Here is a 14,814-nt window from a genome sequence, read left to right as displayed (position 1 = left end):
TCTACCAGCATATGTATGCTGGTATGTTATGTGATCTAACATAAAAGACAAAAAGAACTGTTCATAGAATTGTTCACGTGTCTCTCTCTCTCTATCCATTCAGTCGTGTCCGACTCTCGGTCACTCTAGGGATCAAAGCACTCCATGCCGTCCTATCTCGTACAGCTTCCTTTAATTCCACCATGGTCATTCCAGTGTCATTTTTTATAATAGCCAGCCACCGAGTACAAGGCTGTCCCCATCTCCTTCTCCCGCTGATCATTCCCAGCATAATTGTCTTTTCGAGTGAATCAGCTAACTGTTAGCAGCTCCTGCTAACTGGGCAAAGAGGCACCTTTAACCGTGGTGATTCTCTTCATTTAGCAGGGGGAGAGTAACTGGCCCTATCCACCCCCAGAACAGTACTTCCAGTGACTGTTGCTGGTGTGTGTCTTAAGTTTCTTTTTAGAATGTGAGCCCTTTGGGGACAGGGAGCCATCTTATTTGTTTGTTATTTCTCTTTGTAAACCGCCCTGAGCCATTTTTGGAAGGGCGGTATAGAAATTGAATTATTATTATTATTATTATTATTATACAGATAAAAAATGAAAATCTTAAAACAATTTAAAACCACAGTCCAGTAAAAAAGCTTGGATGAAAAAATAAAGTCTTTAAAGACTTTTTAAAAGTTAGCAGCATAGGAGGCTGACTTATATGGAGTCAGACCCTTGGTCCATCTAGCTCAGTATTGTCTACCCAGACTGGCAGCGGCTGCTTCTCCAAGGCTGCAGGCAGGAGTCTCTCTCAGCTCTGTCTTGGGAGATACTGCCAGGGAGGGAACTTGTGACCTTCTGCATGCAAGCTTCCCAAGCCGAGCCCATGCTCCCTTCCAGTCTTGCCTGCCCAGACGGGCATGGCAATGGTGGGTCCTTCCTCCCCAATCCCCAGGGCCTGGCTCCCTCCAACAGGGATTTCCAGAGGTTGTTGACTACAACTCCCAGAATCCCCAGCTGCAATGGCTTTTGCTTGGGGATTCTGGGAGTTGTAGTCAACAACATCTGGGAATCCCTATTGGAGGGAACACGGAGCCAGGCCCATAAGAACACAGGAACAGCCCTGCTGGATCAGGCCCATCTAGTCCAGCATCTTGTGGCCCACCAGATTGCTCTGGGGAGCCCACAGGCAGGAGGTCCGGGCCTGCCCCCTCTCCTGCTGCTGTGGCTCCCCTGCCTCTGAGGCTGGAGGTGGCCCACAGGCACCAGACTAGTAGCCATCGCTAGTCCTCCCGCTTGTCCCCTTAGCCGCCTCCTTGCCAAGGTGAAGAGCCCCAGAGGCTGCCGCCTCCGTCCGCGGGGGATGCTCTCCCGGCCCCTGCCAGCCTGGCTGCCCTCTCCCGCTTCTCCTCCACCCCACCACCACGTGCCGCCCGCTCTCTCTCCCGCCCTCCCTCCCGGCTCTGACCCGCTTCGCTCCCCGCCCCCGGACGAGGCCCCTTCTGGGCCAAGCGGGGTGGGGGCTCCCATGGGCCGCCCGGCAAGCCCACTCGCGGCGGCGGGGGAGGGGAAGGCGGCAGCCGCCAACTGCCTGCCCACCCGCGCGCGCGCGGGGGAGGGGACCTGCCCAGGCCCGCGTCCCTCACCGGGCGGCCTCCGGCGGGCTCCATGGCGGCTCTCTTCCGTCCCGGTGCTGCCTGCCTGCCTGCCTTCCAGCCGGGCTGCCTTCCCTCGCCGCCGCGTGCCGGTCGCCTCAGCAGCTGCTCTCGACGGCGCATGCGCGGAAAGGCCGGCCAACGCAGCGCCCGCCCCGGAAAGGAACGCCTCTTTCTAACCTAAACGTTTCATTAAGTTGTGGGGTATTTTTTAAAATAGAATTTTGTTTTGACGTGTTTGCGAGACATCTCCGTTTCTTTGGGTTTTTTCCTCATAGGAATTTTTAAAAAGACCCCAAAGGTATCTGGTGGAAAATCTGAGGCGAGAGGTCAGAGGTCAACGGTCTGCGCCCCACTCCCCGGCGCGTGCGCGGCAGCTCGAGTCCGCGGAGCTCTCACGCACAAATTGGGTTGGCCCACCTGAGGCTCTGTAGCTGCTGTTGGACGCAACTCCCATCATTCCCAGAAGCGGCTGGGGATGATGGGAGCTGTAGTCCATCTGCAGCGACAGAGCCTTAGGTGGGGCATCCTCCGCGCTCTTACTTATTACTGCACGGGCCGAAGGGCTTTGAAGAAGTACGCATGCGCTAATCCTCCTGGCTTCTTCGACCCGCGTTTCCGTGGGCGAGAAAGGCGCAGGCCCAGCTCTTCTTCGGGCTTCGAAGCTCCGAGCATGCGCATGGAGCTGGGCTCCGACGAGAGCGGGGGAGGGATCCGAGGCGGGAGTCGCTCTTGTGCGCGCGCGCGCTGCTGTCAAAAGCCTGTCGTGATGAAGAATAATAAAGCTAGTCCGAGGGAGACGCACGGTCGCCGTGGCGCATGCGCATCTGGTGCTTCAAGATGGCGGCGGCCATGCCTGGCTGTTCTGAGGGGCCGAGTACACCAAGAGGGACCGCCGCGGGCCGCCTCCGCCGCTAACCGCCCGCCGGCCCGGGGGCGCCTGGCCTGGAGGCGAGGCGCCCAACCTGCTGGGCGCAGGGGCGGCCGACCCAGCCCAGCAGCCCAACTCCAGCGGAGCCGGGGGTGAAGGGAGCAGCCAGGCGGCGGCATGGAGGCCGCCGGAGCCGTCGCCCTCGCGGGGGGAGGTGGCGGCGGTGGCAGCAACGTCCCCGCCTTCCTCACCAAGCTCTGGACGCTGGTCGAGGACCCCGACACCGACTCGCTCATCTGCTGGAGCCCGGTGAGCGGCCGAGGCGGCGTGGGGTGGGCTCGGGGCAGGGGGGGCTGCGGAAGCAGGAGGAGAGCGCTGCCTGCAGGCTGGCCACCCGTCTGGTAGAGCTGCAGGGGGGCGGCGGCGGCGAGCGGGGACCCACGCCTTTCGACCGAGAGCGGCTGCGCTGCCTGCAGTCCGGCCCCTCAGCTGGGTGGGAGAGCTGCGCAGTTCGCTGGCCAGCAGCCTCCTCCAGGCAGCGCCGCCCCGGGGCCAGAGAAGAGCAGCCACTTCTGGCACCCACCCCCCGCCGCTCCAGGATGCGCTGCTGCTGACAGCATGTCGGCACCCAACCCAACACGTGGCGCCAGTGGCTGGCTCTGGTGTGGTCCCCTTTGGGGTAGGGGGCCTTTTTGGCAGGAGGGCAGCGCCTGAGCCCAGCGGGGGGCGCCTTCTCTCCTGCCAGGCGCAGTGGGGCGGGGGGGGGTCTTCAGGTTGTTGTTGGACTAGGGCTCCCGCCATCCAGAAGGCTATTGTTGCTTCCTGCTCCAGGTTCCTCTTCAGGCCCCTGTGGAGACTGGGCAAGATCTGTGATGGGCAGCATCCGCTTGCTGCTTATGGGAGTTGCTGTCCAGCAGTCGCTTGGGATCCTGGGTGGAGTGGTGTCCAGCACCAGTGGCACAGTTGCAAATCCAGAAGTGCCGAAGGCGCTTCTCTCCGTGACAGCCCCCATGGGCATGCCCACCCTGGAAGCCAGAGGAGCCGAAAAGTACTGGCGCTCTGTTCCTGCCTCCCCCCACACACACTCACTGCACTGCTGTGCCCTCCTAGCCCAAAAGCCTGGTTGTGGTCTTCGGTGCTGCCCAAAGAACCCTTGGCAGAGTCTCCAGGGAGGGCTAGGAAAGAGCCTGGCTTGGGCTCCTGGAGAGCCTGCTGGTCCATGTAGGCAATCCTGAGCAGCAGGGTCCAAGCTGGTAGGAGGGAGATTCTGCTGGGAAATGGGCCACCTTCCTTTAGCTGTGCTCCCTCAGTGCCAGCCTCTGCTCAACCCTCCTCAACTTGTTCCCTCAACTCCATGCTAGTGCCCAGCTCTTCTCCTCTGACGATCCATCTTGTGAGTAGGGAACATGCAGCTGTTTTGCTCACCTCCAGGACGGGCCTCCTTCGGTAGCAGTAGAAGTCTAGTCTAACTTTCTGCCATTGCAGCAAGTATTTTCAGACTTGAGCCATTCCTGACAGAGGTGTGCCTTGCAAGAAAAAATATCTAATTTCCCTTGACTACATATCTTACTCTCTGTCTGGATCTACAGTTGGGTTGTGTCTTCTCTAAAGAGAAGCAGGCAGAGGTGCTCTTACTCCTGGACTTTGGGACCAAAGTTCAGGGCCCACAAATCTCCTCTAGTCTGGCCTGGGTGGTGTGGTTTGTGTCCTCAAGAACCTATGTGTTAAAAAATGATGCTTAACATGCAGCGGGGAGGCCTCCAAAGGCCTTTTAGTCCAGGCTCCAAAACTACCTGGGTGCACCTCTGGAAGCAGGACTTACACTTCATTGCTGCTTTGACTTTTAGTAGTAATTTATGAGATTCTACTGTTATGTTCAGTCCAGTATAAGGAGATATACTAAACATTGCTGAGAATATTTGGGGGTTCAACTCCCTTTGGGGTCTGAAACACGAGTGACTAGCACATATGACACAGATAAAAATTAGAGAGAACACTGACTGGGAAGCCCACAGACAAGAGATGAAGCGATGCCTTCTATTGCTCCCGTTGCAATTGGTCTTCATAAGCATCAGGGTTGTTTTGCTTTAAATCCAATTTATTTAAATCACTTCACAAAAGGACTCAATTTTAAATATTTGAATCATTATGATTCTATTTAATCATTTTCTATGAAAGTACATTCTTGTTGTCTAATATAACCTTAATACTTATTTATTTATTATTTAAAAAATTATACCACCAAAAGGCTCAGGGCGATTTACATTAAAACACCATTAAAATAAATTAACAAAACAAAAATTATAAACTGCATAAAATACTAATTAACAATTAAAACATCATAACACACCAATTAAATAGCCAAAACAATTTAAAAACAAGTTTTTAAGAGCTGAGAAAGCTTGGTTAAAGAGATGCGTTTTCAGTAGTTTCTTAAAAATTGCCAGAGATGGGGAGGCTCGTATCTTATTAGGGAGCGTATTCCACAATCTTGGGGCAGCAGCTGAGAAGGCATGTCTCTGTGTAGCCACCAAACGAGTTGGCAAAACCATAAACAAAAAGAAAGAATGACCGTGTAACAAATCTATTTTATACATTAAACATGCAAGAATAATAATACGTATGTATAGAGAAGCAACAAACTCTGAGAGAGTCAAAATAAACTCCCCATAATAATGGTAAGAGTAGATGAAAATATGTGAATCCACTGACTGTTAATAACAAGTAAGGAGTTCTTCCAAACAGAATATATTGATGAATTGTGCCAAAAGTACTGGTAAGTTGTTCCAGCTATCGTCCCAAAGATAGTTCATACTTCTTCCCAACACTTGGGTCCTGAGCCAGCTCCCTATGTAAAACGTAGCTCCTTAAGTAAATGATCTTTATCCTGAAGGTATTGAACCTGGATGTTCTCTATCCAGAAGATGTCCAAAAGGTATTGTTCATTTGCTCAACAGGTGTCCTAGGCTATATAAACCTGTTTCTTCCTGCAAAATGCAGGACTTCATCAGGAGAAAAAGAGCTAAACATATAATAAAACATATATTAGTACACAATACTTTCAACAAGTTATTCAAACTTAAGAGGTTATACAGACCAGAAAATATTTACTCACATTTACACTCTTCCAGTAGTGCCCCTGCACTACCCGGTGGCTTCTGAATTCAGATATCCTACCGGATACTAACTAGTACAAAACACTGTGGTGCTAACGAAGTCTTTATATATCTTACAAACATCCCACATATGTTTTCACTCTCTAGTCAGGAAGGGAGTAGTGCTACAACATCTAATTGCATTTTAATGACCAATTATACATGTGGAAGGGAAACACTGCAAAGCGCCTCTCAAAATATGCCGTTAAACAGTATAATTACATGGAATACTCTATGCTATAAAAAGTAGTATAGGATCATGGTACAGATACAGATAAAGTATATCAAGATTATGACTGTGTGGTGAACAATATAACATAGGCAGGGAGGAATCTCACTGATTTAAAGGAGAATGCACCAGTAACAAATATAAAGAGTCAAAAGCCATAGTCTCCAATTTAACGTGTGAGGTCTCTCAAAAAAGGAGAGGGGTCAGCAATGGGATGACATATAAATAACAGGAAAAGTCATTCATCTGGTTAAGGCCCAGGGGCTCCAGAGTCCGGAGCTGGTGTATGAAAAATGCCTCCTTCTGTAAAAGGATGGTTTTAATGTTATCATGAGAAAATTCTTTCTGTATATATTTGTAAATCACAAAAAATTGAAGATCATTAGGCGAATGTCCTGCCTGCAAAAAATGTTCCACCATAGGGCAATCCAAATTATGGTTCCTAATATGGGAACGGTGTTCTAAAATCCGAGATCGAACTGTTCTAGTTGACATGCCAACATATCTCAAAGAGCATGGGCATTGTATTACGTATATGATGTTTTTGGTGGAGCAATTAGCAAAAAAATTTAATCTGTGTTCTTTACCATTGTCATCCCTATATTTAGTAATTTGCAATGCCATAGGGCATGCCACACAGTGACCACACCTAAAGAAACCCTTAGATTCCATGGTCTCCCTCCGAGTCGGGTGATCTGCTCTAACCAGAAGATCTTTTAAACTAGATCTTTTTCGAAACGCTATTAATGGGAAATTGGCACAGCCTGGTAAGTCTGATACCAATCTCCAATGACATCGAATGATGTTCTTAATTTTATAACTTAAGGAGGAGTACTGCATTGACCATGTGATACGAGATTGTTTACTGTCAATGTGTGGAACAGTCCATAATAAGGAAGACCTGTCACAAGATTGTGTCCTACGTCTGGCCTTATGAATAACTTGGACAGGATAACCCATAACTCTTAATTGAGAGCTCAATTTATCAGCCGCTAATTCAAAATCTCTGGAGCGTGAAGAGTTTCTTTTAAGGCGTAAAAATTGGCTATATGGTAAGGAGTTATTTAATTGGAAAGGGTGAAAAGACGAGTAATGCAGAAAAACATTTCTATCTGTGGGTTTGGTATAAAGTGTGAAAAAAATTCTATTGTAATCACTAATATTCACCCTAGTATCAAGAAAGGGAATAGTTCTATCATGTACTGAACTGGTAAATTTTATTGTAGAGTGTATGGTGCTTAGCCATTTATCAAATCCTTGAAATTTATCCACATTTCTGAAAACTAAAAAAATGTCATCCAAATATCTCTTAAAGAAGAAAATTTCTTCAAAAAACGGATTGTGAAGGGGATTTAATATGATGTTATCCTCCAGTTTAGACATGAATAAATTAGCCGTTAGGGGCAATTTTATTGCCCATGGCTATACCCTTAATTTTTGAGTAAAATTGAGATTTAAAGCGAAAGTAGCTATGTTCGAAAATAATATCTACAAATTCCATAAGGAAATAGGTGGGGGGATCCCGATCTGATCTATTTTCCAAAACTTCTTGAATAACCAAACGAGCCTCTTCCAAAGGAATGTTGGTATATAACGAATTCACATCCAAGGTGACTAGTATGGAATTCTTAGGAACCAACATAGGAACCAACAACTTCTGCCTTAGTGATGAAATCCCAGGTGTCCTTAATGTATGTTTGTATTTGAAGGACCGCAGGTTTTAAAAATTGTTCAATATACGATGATATGGGTTCAAAAACAGAGTTAGAACCAGAGACTATGGGTCGGCCCGGTGGATGGTATAAATTTTTATGACTCTTGGGAAGGGTATAGAAAATCGGGACTCTGGGATGTTTATTAACCAAAAAATCTGCTAGCTTCTCAGAAATCACCCCCATCATTAGAGCTTCCTGAACCACAATATTGATAAGTTTTTGTACTTTTAAAGTAGGATCATGGTCAATGGGAACATATGTATTGCGATCCGCTAATTGGGTATTAATTTCTAAATCATATTTATCCCGATCTTGAATAACCAGAGCCCCACCTTTATCTGCAGGTTTTATAACTATACAGTCATCGTTCGACAGGACCTTAATAGACTCCCATTCTGCCTTAGTTAGATTGCCATATTTAAACTTTTTACTACTATATTGTTTTTCCAATTTATGTAGATCTTTTTTGATCTCATTCATAAAAACCGTAACAGCCGGATATTCAAGATATGGAACAAAATAAGATTTGGGTCTGAATTTATTAGTCAGTTCTTTAGTATCACCGAACATAATACGTAATTTAATAAGTCTCTCCAGTTTAAAAAGGTCCACTTCTAATCTGAACTCATCATGAAAGGACAATGGGACAAAAGATAGTCCCAAATTTAAGACCTTATTTTCTGTTGGAGAAAGTACCCGACTGCTAATGTTCACCACTATGTTTTCCTTCTGGTTTGTGGGCGTGATCGCGGTTGAAAATTCCCCCCCCCCTAAATGAGCGTTTGGAAGTGTGTTCCAAACGTGGTCTACTGCCAGCAGGGACCTCATTATCAAAAAGAGCACCTGCTGAGCCTTCCGATTCTGAAAAATCTGATTCTGAAAAGCTTATAGGTTCACTCCATTTTACAGATTTTCTAATAGGAGTTTTTCGATCTGTCCAAGCATAAATTTGATTAGTTTCATAATCCTTACGGTCTCTTTCCCATTTACGTTCTTTAAAATCAATCAGTTTTTCCTGATATCTATGCAGAGAACGTTCAATATCCTGTATCTTTAAGTCAAAATCACTACTTGGAACTGAATCCCCCAACTTAGTCTCTAATTCCGTAATTGTATCGCATGTTTCCTCATGTTCCTGGAAAGATTTCTTAATTATAAGGAGCATGAGGTCAAAGGAACATTTATTTAATATAGAATTCCAAGTGTTCAAAAAACTGGCATCCGAGGAAAACATAGCAGGAGCCTTATTCATTCTTAACCCTCTTGGGATCCTAAAAGCGAGTTGGCAGCAGCTGGAGACAGACCTCCTCAAATGACCTCAATGTGTGGTGGGGCATATAGCGAAGAAGATGCTCTCTTAAATACCCAGGGCCTAAGCCATTTAGGGCTTTGTAAGTTGTAACTAGCACTTTGTTTTTTGCCCGGAAACCTATTGGCAGCCAGTGTAGCTCCATCAACAGAGGAGTAACGTGGTCTCTCCGAGATGACCCAGAGACCAACCTGACTGCCGCATTTTGAACCAACTGAAGTTTCCGGACTACGTACAAAGGCAGCCCCGCGTAGAGCGAATTACAGAAGTCCAGTCTGGAGGTGATCAACAAATGTACCACTGTTTTGAGGTCATTGATCTCGAGAAAGGGGCGCAGCTGGCATATCAGCCGAAGCTGATAGAAGGCACCCCTGGCCACCTCCTCAACCTGAGAAACCAGGGAGAGGTGTGAATCCAGAAGTACTCAGAAGACTGCGAACCTGTTCCTTTTGGGGAAGTGTGATCCCATCTAGAACAGGCAGATAAAAATTGTCTCTCTAGAGTTCTGACCCCGCACAATAAGTACCTCCGTCTCATCTGGATTCAGCTTCAGTTTATTCTCCCTCATCCAGCCCATACTAGCTGGCCTGGGTGCAGAGCTTCTGCGCCTCCAGTTCTCCCTCGTTCTCGGGCCCCGGCCACTTTCTCTCCTCCTGCCCCCCACTGCTTTCTCTCCCCACCCGCCCATTGGCCTGATCTTTTCCGCCGCTTTAATCTTCCCCTCCTGGCAGCTTGCTCACCAACTCTCACAAGTGCTGCCATGCATGGGCTTCGCGACGGATACGTCTAAGAGAACTATATATATAATAGATTTAGAGATGTAAGTTTGATTTTTAGGAGGTAGTACACACTTCTCATAATGTTGTTTCATTCAGACAAGTAGGCCTTGCATTTCATTGTTGCATGTTTGTTTTGAATGGATGCCTTCCTTACCCACAGGTACAGGCACGTCATTAAAATAATCCCAAATGGTGGTATCTCTTATGGCCTGACGACATGATAGATGTTTTCCTTCTGCAATGGAGGATACACTGGGAAAAAGGTTTCCTCAGGACTGCATGAATATGTTCTGTTCGCCTTTGGCTTCACTCTTTCTTCCCCTCCTCTCCCCATCTCATGCATTTTTATCCAAACTCCTTCTCACTCAGATCTACTCCATCCCGCCCCATTCTCTCCTTATTCATTGAGCTTTGTCTTTGCACTTTTTGGGGGGACGGGGAGCAAGGGCTTGTCTGTGTGTCGCATGTACAACACCTGCAGAATAGGACTGACCAGGTCTGTTATCTCGCATCCCCATATATTGCTGTTAACATGTGCATAGAATATAATTAGAAGTTATGATTAATATTCATGATGATATATTTGACCTAGATTCTTTATGAACTGTGTTTTTAAAAATCAATTTAAATTTTAAAAAACGATTTTTATCAACTCTGACAATGCTCACAGGCATTCTGCCTCTGAGTCCGGAGCTAGTCCATAGCCATCAAGACTAGTAGCCATTGAAAGACCTGTTTTCTATTCTTATGTTTGTGGGGGGGGGGAATTCGAGCTGTCAATATATTTTAATGCTTTATCAAACTTCTTTAGCACTGTTGTTTCTCTTTGTTTTGGATTCTTTGTTGTCACTTGTGAATCCGATATACATGCTTCTCCCTTATGGTTCATTTACAGTCTCACAATGACCCATCAGATGCCTCTGGAAGTCCACAAGCAGGAGATGAGGGCATGCCCACTCTCCTGCTGTAGGTTCCCTGCAACTGTTATTCAAAGGCATCCTACCTGTGGAGGTAGCTTATAGCCATAAAGATTAGTAGCCTTTGATAGACTTATCTTCCACAAATTTGTCTAAGCCCTGTTTAAAGCCATCCAAGCTGGCGACCATCACCACATCCCATGATAGATAACTCCACAGACTAATTATGCACTGTGTGAAAAAGTACTTCCTTTCGTCAGTCCTAAATTTCCTGGCAATCAGTTTCACGGGAAGACTTCTGGTTCTACTGTTGTGAAAGAGGGAGAAGAACTTCTCCCAATCCACTCTCTCTACTCCATGCATAATTTTGTAAGCTTCTATCATGTCTCCCCTTAGTCGCTTTTTTCCTAAACTGAAAAGCCCTAGATTTTGTACTCTTGTGTGATAAGGAAGATGCTCTAGACCCCTGATGATCTTGGTTGCCTTTTTCTGCACCTTTCCAGTCCTTTTTGATACATGCAGACCAGAACTGTACACAGTATTCAGAATGTAGCTGTTCATTCTGGTTTTTTTGCCCAGAAGTAGTTCACGTAGTTTCGGGGGGACTGGCTTAAGGTCATTTTGTCTGTAGTTTCTTGCTAAACCATGATGCAAGAGGTACAAGGATTGATCTTTGCTTATTTTTGCTTATAGTAATTTCATTCTTTGTTTCCCCTTGTGGTGTTTAAGATTTGTACAATGGCATTTAGATTTGTAAAATGGTGTTGCAGTATGAGTGGCTATTTTTTCAGTCCCTTTCAAATTATTCCTAGGATGGAGTTTGCTTTTTTATATGAATATTTGACAAATGCTTGTATACCGGTTTCATTAAAAGTTCTCAAAGTGGTTTACATAGAAATAAATAAAGAAGACTCCCTGTCCCCTGTCTTTGAAGAGGCGCTGAAACGCTTCGGCTCCCTGGCAGGTCCTACCTGCTCATCCTCCAAGCCCCTGCCAGCCCACCGCAATGCTAGTGCTACGGAAAGACTTCTGCACAAGCAGCAGCTTGTGCCACTTGCCCAAGTTCTGGTGCCGACTCTGTGCGAGGGATGTCAGGGACGCATCCCATTGCCGCAGCGTGGCATTTTAGAGGGGCAAGCTGCCACTTGCATGAAAGTCCTTCCATTGCAATAGTGCTGCGGTGGGCCAGCGGGGGCTTGGAGGATGGGCAGGTAGGACCTGCCCGCCTCCTCTCAAGAGAACTCCTCGCCACCCTTGGGTGTGTACCGAAGCAATTCAGTGCACATCCCTACTCACAAACTGGGAAAAAACCATGATCGACACCAGCAACAGCCACTGGAGGGATGCTGTGCTGGGGATGGATAGGGTCAGTTGCTCTCCTCCTGCTAAATAAAGAGAATTATCACTTTTAATAGGTGCCTCTGTTCAGCTAGCAGGCTGCCATGTACTGAGTCAAAACTTTCAATAAGCTGTCCACTGCAACTCCCAAATACCTCTCCTGGTAAGTCACTGACAGCTCAGACCCCATCAGTGCATATGTGAAGTTAGGATTTTTTTGCTCCCAAGTGCATCACTTTACGCTTATACTGAATCACATTTTTCATTTTGTTGCCCGCTTACCCAGTTTAGAAAGATCATTTTGGAGCAGTTTAGTGAATAGTTTAGTGTCGTCTGCAAACTTGGCCACTGTTAATAGATCAGCTCCGGAATGCTTGGCTAGGACACTCCAGCTATACTTTTGGGTTACCGGGGAAATCAGCTTGACTGTGGAAGAGCAGTCTATTGCGTCAATAATCTTGAGCAAAGCTTTGGTCTGGAAATGATGAGGAAGTGTATATGCAAAGATAGATTTGAGCGGTGGGGGGAGGAGTACAGAAAATGAAACATTGGTTAAAGGAATAAAATCTTAGCTAACAGTCCTTAACAAGAATCTCATGAAGAAGAATTTTAGCTTAAGGTCCAAACTGTAAATAAATCAGCTTAAGGCTTGCTGTAGAAAGGGCTTGGGAGGGAGGAGATTTAGAGGGGAAGAAGGTTAGTATTACCTATCCTTGTCCGGTGGTGCGTCCGGTGCACTTGTAGATCGGCACATGAGCAGATTTCCTTGTGGAGAAAAGCAGGGGCAAGTGGCATAGCGCTACCACTCACAAACTTGAGAACCAGTATGGCAAAAGTCCATATAGATTCGGATTCCAATTCTGATTCCGAGGCTGTGTAGCTGGGCCAGGAGTACTTGTACTCCAAAACATGGCCAGGACAATGCATAAACCACGCTCCCTCCCTGGAGGGACTGAAACTCAGGTAGAATAATGAGGTTCATGGTTGCAGGAGTGGGGAGGAGAGCTGGTCTTGTAGTAGCAAGCATGACTTGTCCCCTTAGCTAAGCAGGGTCTGCCCTGCTTGCATAGGAATGGGAGACTTAATTTGTGTGAGCACTGTAAGATATTCCCCTTAGGGGATGGAGCCACTCTGGCAAGAGCAGAAGGTTCCAAGTTCCCTCCCTGGCAGCATCTCCAAGATAGGGCTGGGAGAGACTCCTGCCTGCAACCTTGGAGAAGCTGCTGCCAGTCTGTGTAGACATTACTGAGCTAGATGGACCAAGGTTCTGACTCAGTATATGCCAGCTTCCTATGTTCCTGTGGTCAACTTGGGTGTAGACCTATTGAACAAAAGGCTGGAAATGGCTTGGGTGAAGTTTATGTGGATGTCTGAATGGGTGATTTTAAAATTCTTAGTTTTTAGCTTTTTAAATAACTTTTAATTTGAAACTTGAAAAACTGTAATTCTGATTGTGGTTTTAGCTTGGATTTTTAATGTTTAACTTAATTTGGTTAATCTTATTAGTCTGATTTTACATTGTAACTATTTTATAAATGTTGTGAGTGGCCCCGAGCAGTAGTGTACTGGAGGGGTGGGGTATAAAGATTATATATATATATATATATATATATATATATATATATATATATATATATATATATATATATATAAAAATATAAATAAAATTATCTAAGAACTAGGATGTCTCTGCATGTGGAGAGAAGTTTTTCTTAATGACTTTACTCCTTAGTCCTTGACAGTGGGGTGGGGATGTGCCGTGCTTATGTGAGTTATCTCTGGCAGGAGCGAGTTAGCTATTCCCTCTCTATTTTTAACCTGAGGTCTATTTTGCCAGCTTTTCCTTCTCTTTGAAGGTCTGGCACAGAGAGGTTTGGGTGGTGATTCCCTTCAGTCCTTTGTCATGGTGACCGAGGGTTGCATTGCCCCATGCTTTGCTTGTGCTAAGCGATCCAATTGCATAGTTTGCCAAATGCGGACATGTTCAGAGTTCACGATCCCATGATGACAGGGACTATAGAAAGGGCCTTTTTAGTTGTGGCCCGTTGGCTTTGGAATGCCCTCCCTGAAGAGCTTTGCCATGCTCCCTCCCTCAGTGTTTTTAAAGAACTTCTTTAAACACACCTTTTAAAGGAAGCTTTTTAATGTGCCTTTTTTGTTGTTGTTATATCTGGTAGGTTCTTTAGCTTTTTCTAATCTTCAGTTTTTAGCTTTTAAAATAACCTTTAATTTGAACCTAATAATGATTGTGGTTTTTAATCTGACAACTTTTTTGTTTAATTTAGTTCTATTACTTTTATTGTATCTTGTGTCTATCTTATTGTTGTGAACCACCCCGAGCAGTAGTGCACTGGAGGAGTTCTCAACCGAAGTCTGAGAAGGGAAATTTAGTCTAGGGAAAAGTTTGTTTAGTCAGACTTTCTGTTAGAATTTATATTTCTTTGGTGTGTGTGTTTTGCATATTCCCGATACTGTTTTATTATAATTACCTGCGACATAATAGAAATAAGAAACACTAGCCTACGCCCATCCTGCCTCGGGCGTCGCAAAAGACTCTCTAAACATTTGAACATTCCTAAGACAACCTATTTTTGTAATCTAAGTATTCTTAACTGTATTTAAGAAAGCCTCAGACGGAAGCAGTCTGCAGTACTTGAATAAAACTGGGTTTTTTTAAGTATCTTATTTTTACAAGCCTCTCCAAGTTGTTTCTTAACTCAGGGAAAGGGTGGCTGAATGGGGACTTCTCTGGTACAATCACGTCCTCAAACTATCAGAAGCTATCAGTTTTCTCACCATGTGTAGGCTTGCACATGGAAGGTTTTGGTACTTATCCAATAGCAAAATAAAGAATTTTCCCTGGGATTCCACCCC

At 45.8% G+C, this 14,814-nt stretch overlaps 2 protein-coding genes across 5 annotated transcripts in view; one reads left to right on the top strand and one right to left on the bottom strand.

The window, feature by feature from the left end:
* BOP1 (BOP1 ribosomal biogenesis factor) overlaps nt 1-1,875 on the bottom strand; it is a 92,366-nt gene extending 90,491 nt beyond the window's left edge. Inside the window, exon 1 of the mRNA XM_053244695.1 lies at nt 1,619-1,875. Coding sequence (XP_053100670.1) covers nt 1,619-1,750 — 132 coding nt within the window. The 5' untranslated portion in view covers nt 1,751-1,875. The remainder of the gene's footprint in view (nt 1-1,618) is intronic.
* Nucleotides 1,876-2,183: 308 nt separating this feature from the next.
* Nucleotides 2,184-14,814, top strand: part of HSF1 (heat shock transcription factor 1) — an 81,690-nt gene continuing 69,059 nt past the window's right edge. Inside the window, exon 1 of one of the 4 annotated variants that reach the window (XM_053244705.1) lies at nt 2,184-2,807. In XM_053244705.1, the coding sequence (XP_053100680.1) occupies nt 2,676-2,807 (132 nt within the window). In that variant the 5' untranslated portion in view covers nt 2,184-2,675. The remainder of the gene's footprint in view (nt 2,808-14,814) is intronic. The other 3 variants (XM_053244702.1, XM_053244704.1, XM_053244703.1) reach the window with 3 other exon arrangements.

This window comes from Hemicordylus capensis, chromosome 4, assembly GCF_027244095.1.
Source record: "Hemicordylus capensis ecotype Gifberg chromosome 4, rHemCap1.1.pri, whole genome shotgun sequence".
NCBI classification, from domain to species: Eukaryota; Metazoa; Chordata; class Lepidosauria; order Squamata; family Cordylidae; genus Hemicordylus; species Hemicordylus capensis.
This window is presented reverse-complemented; position numbering and strand designations above follow the sequence as displayed.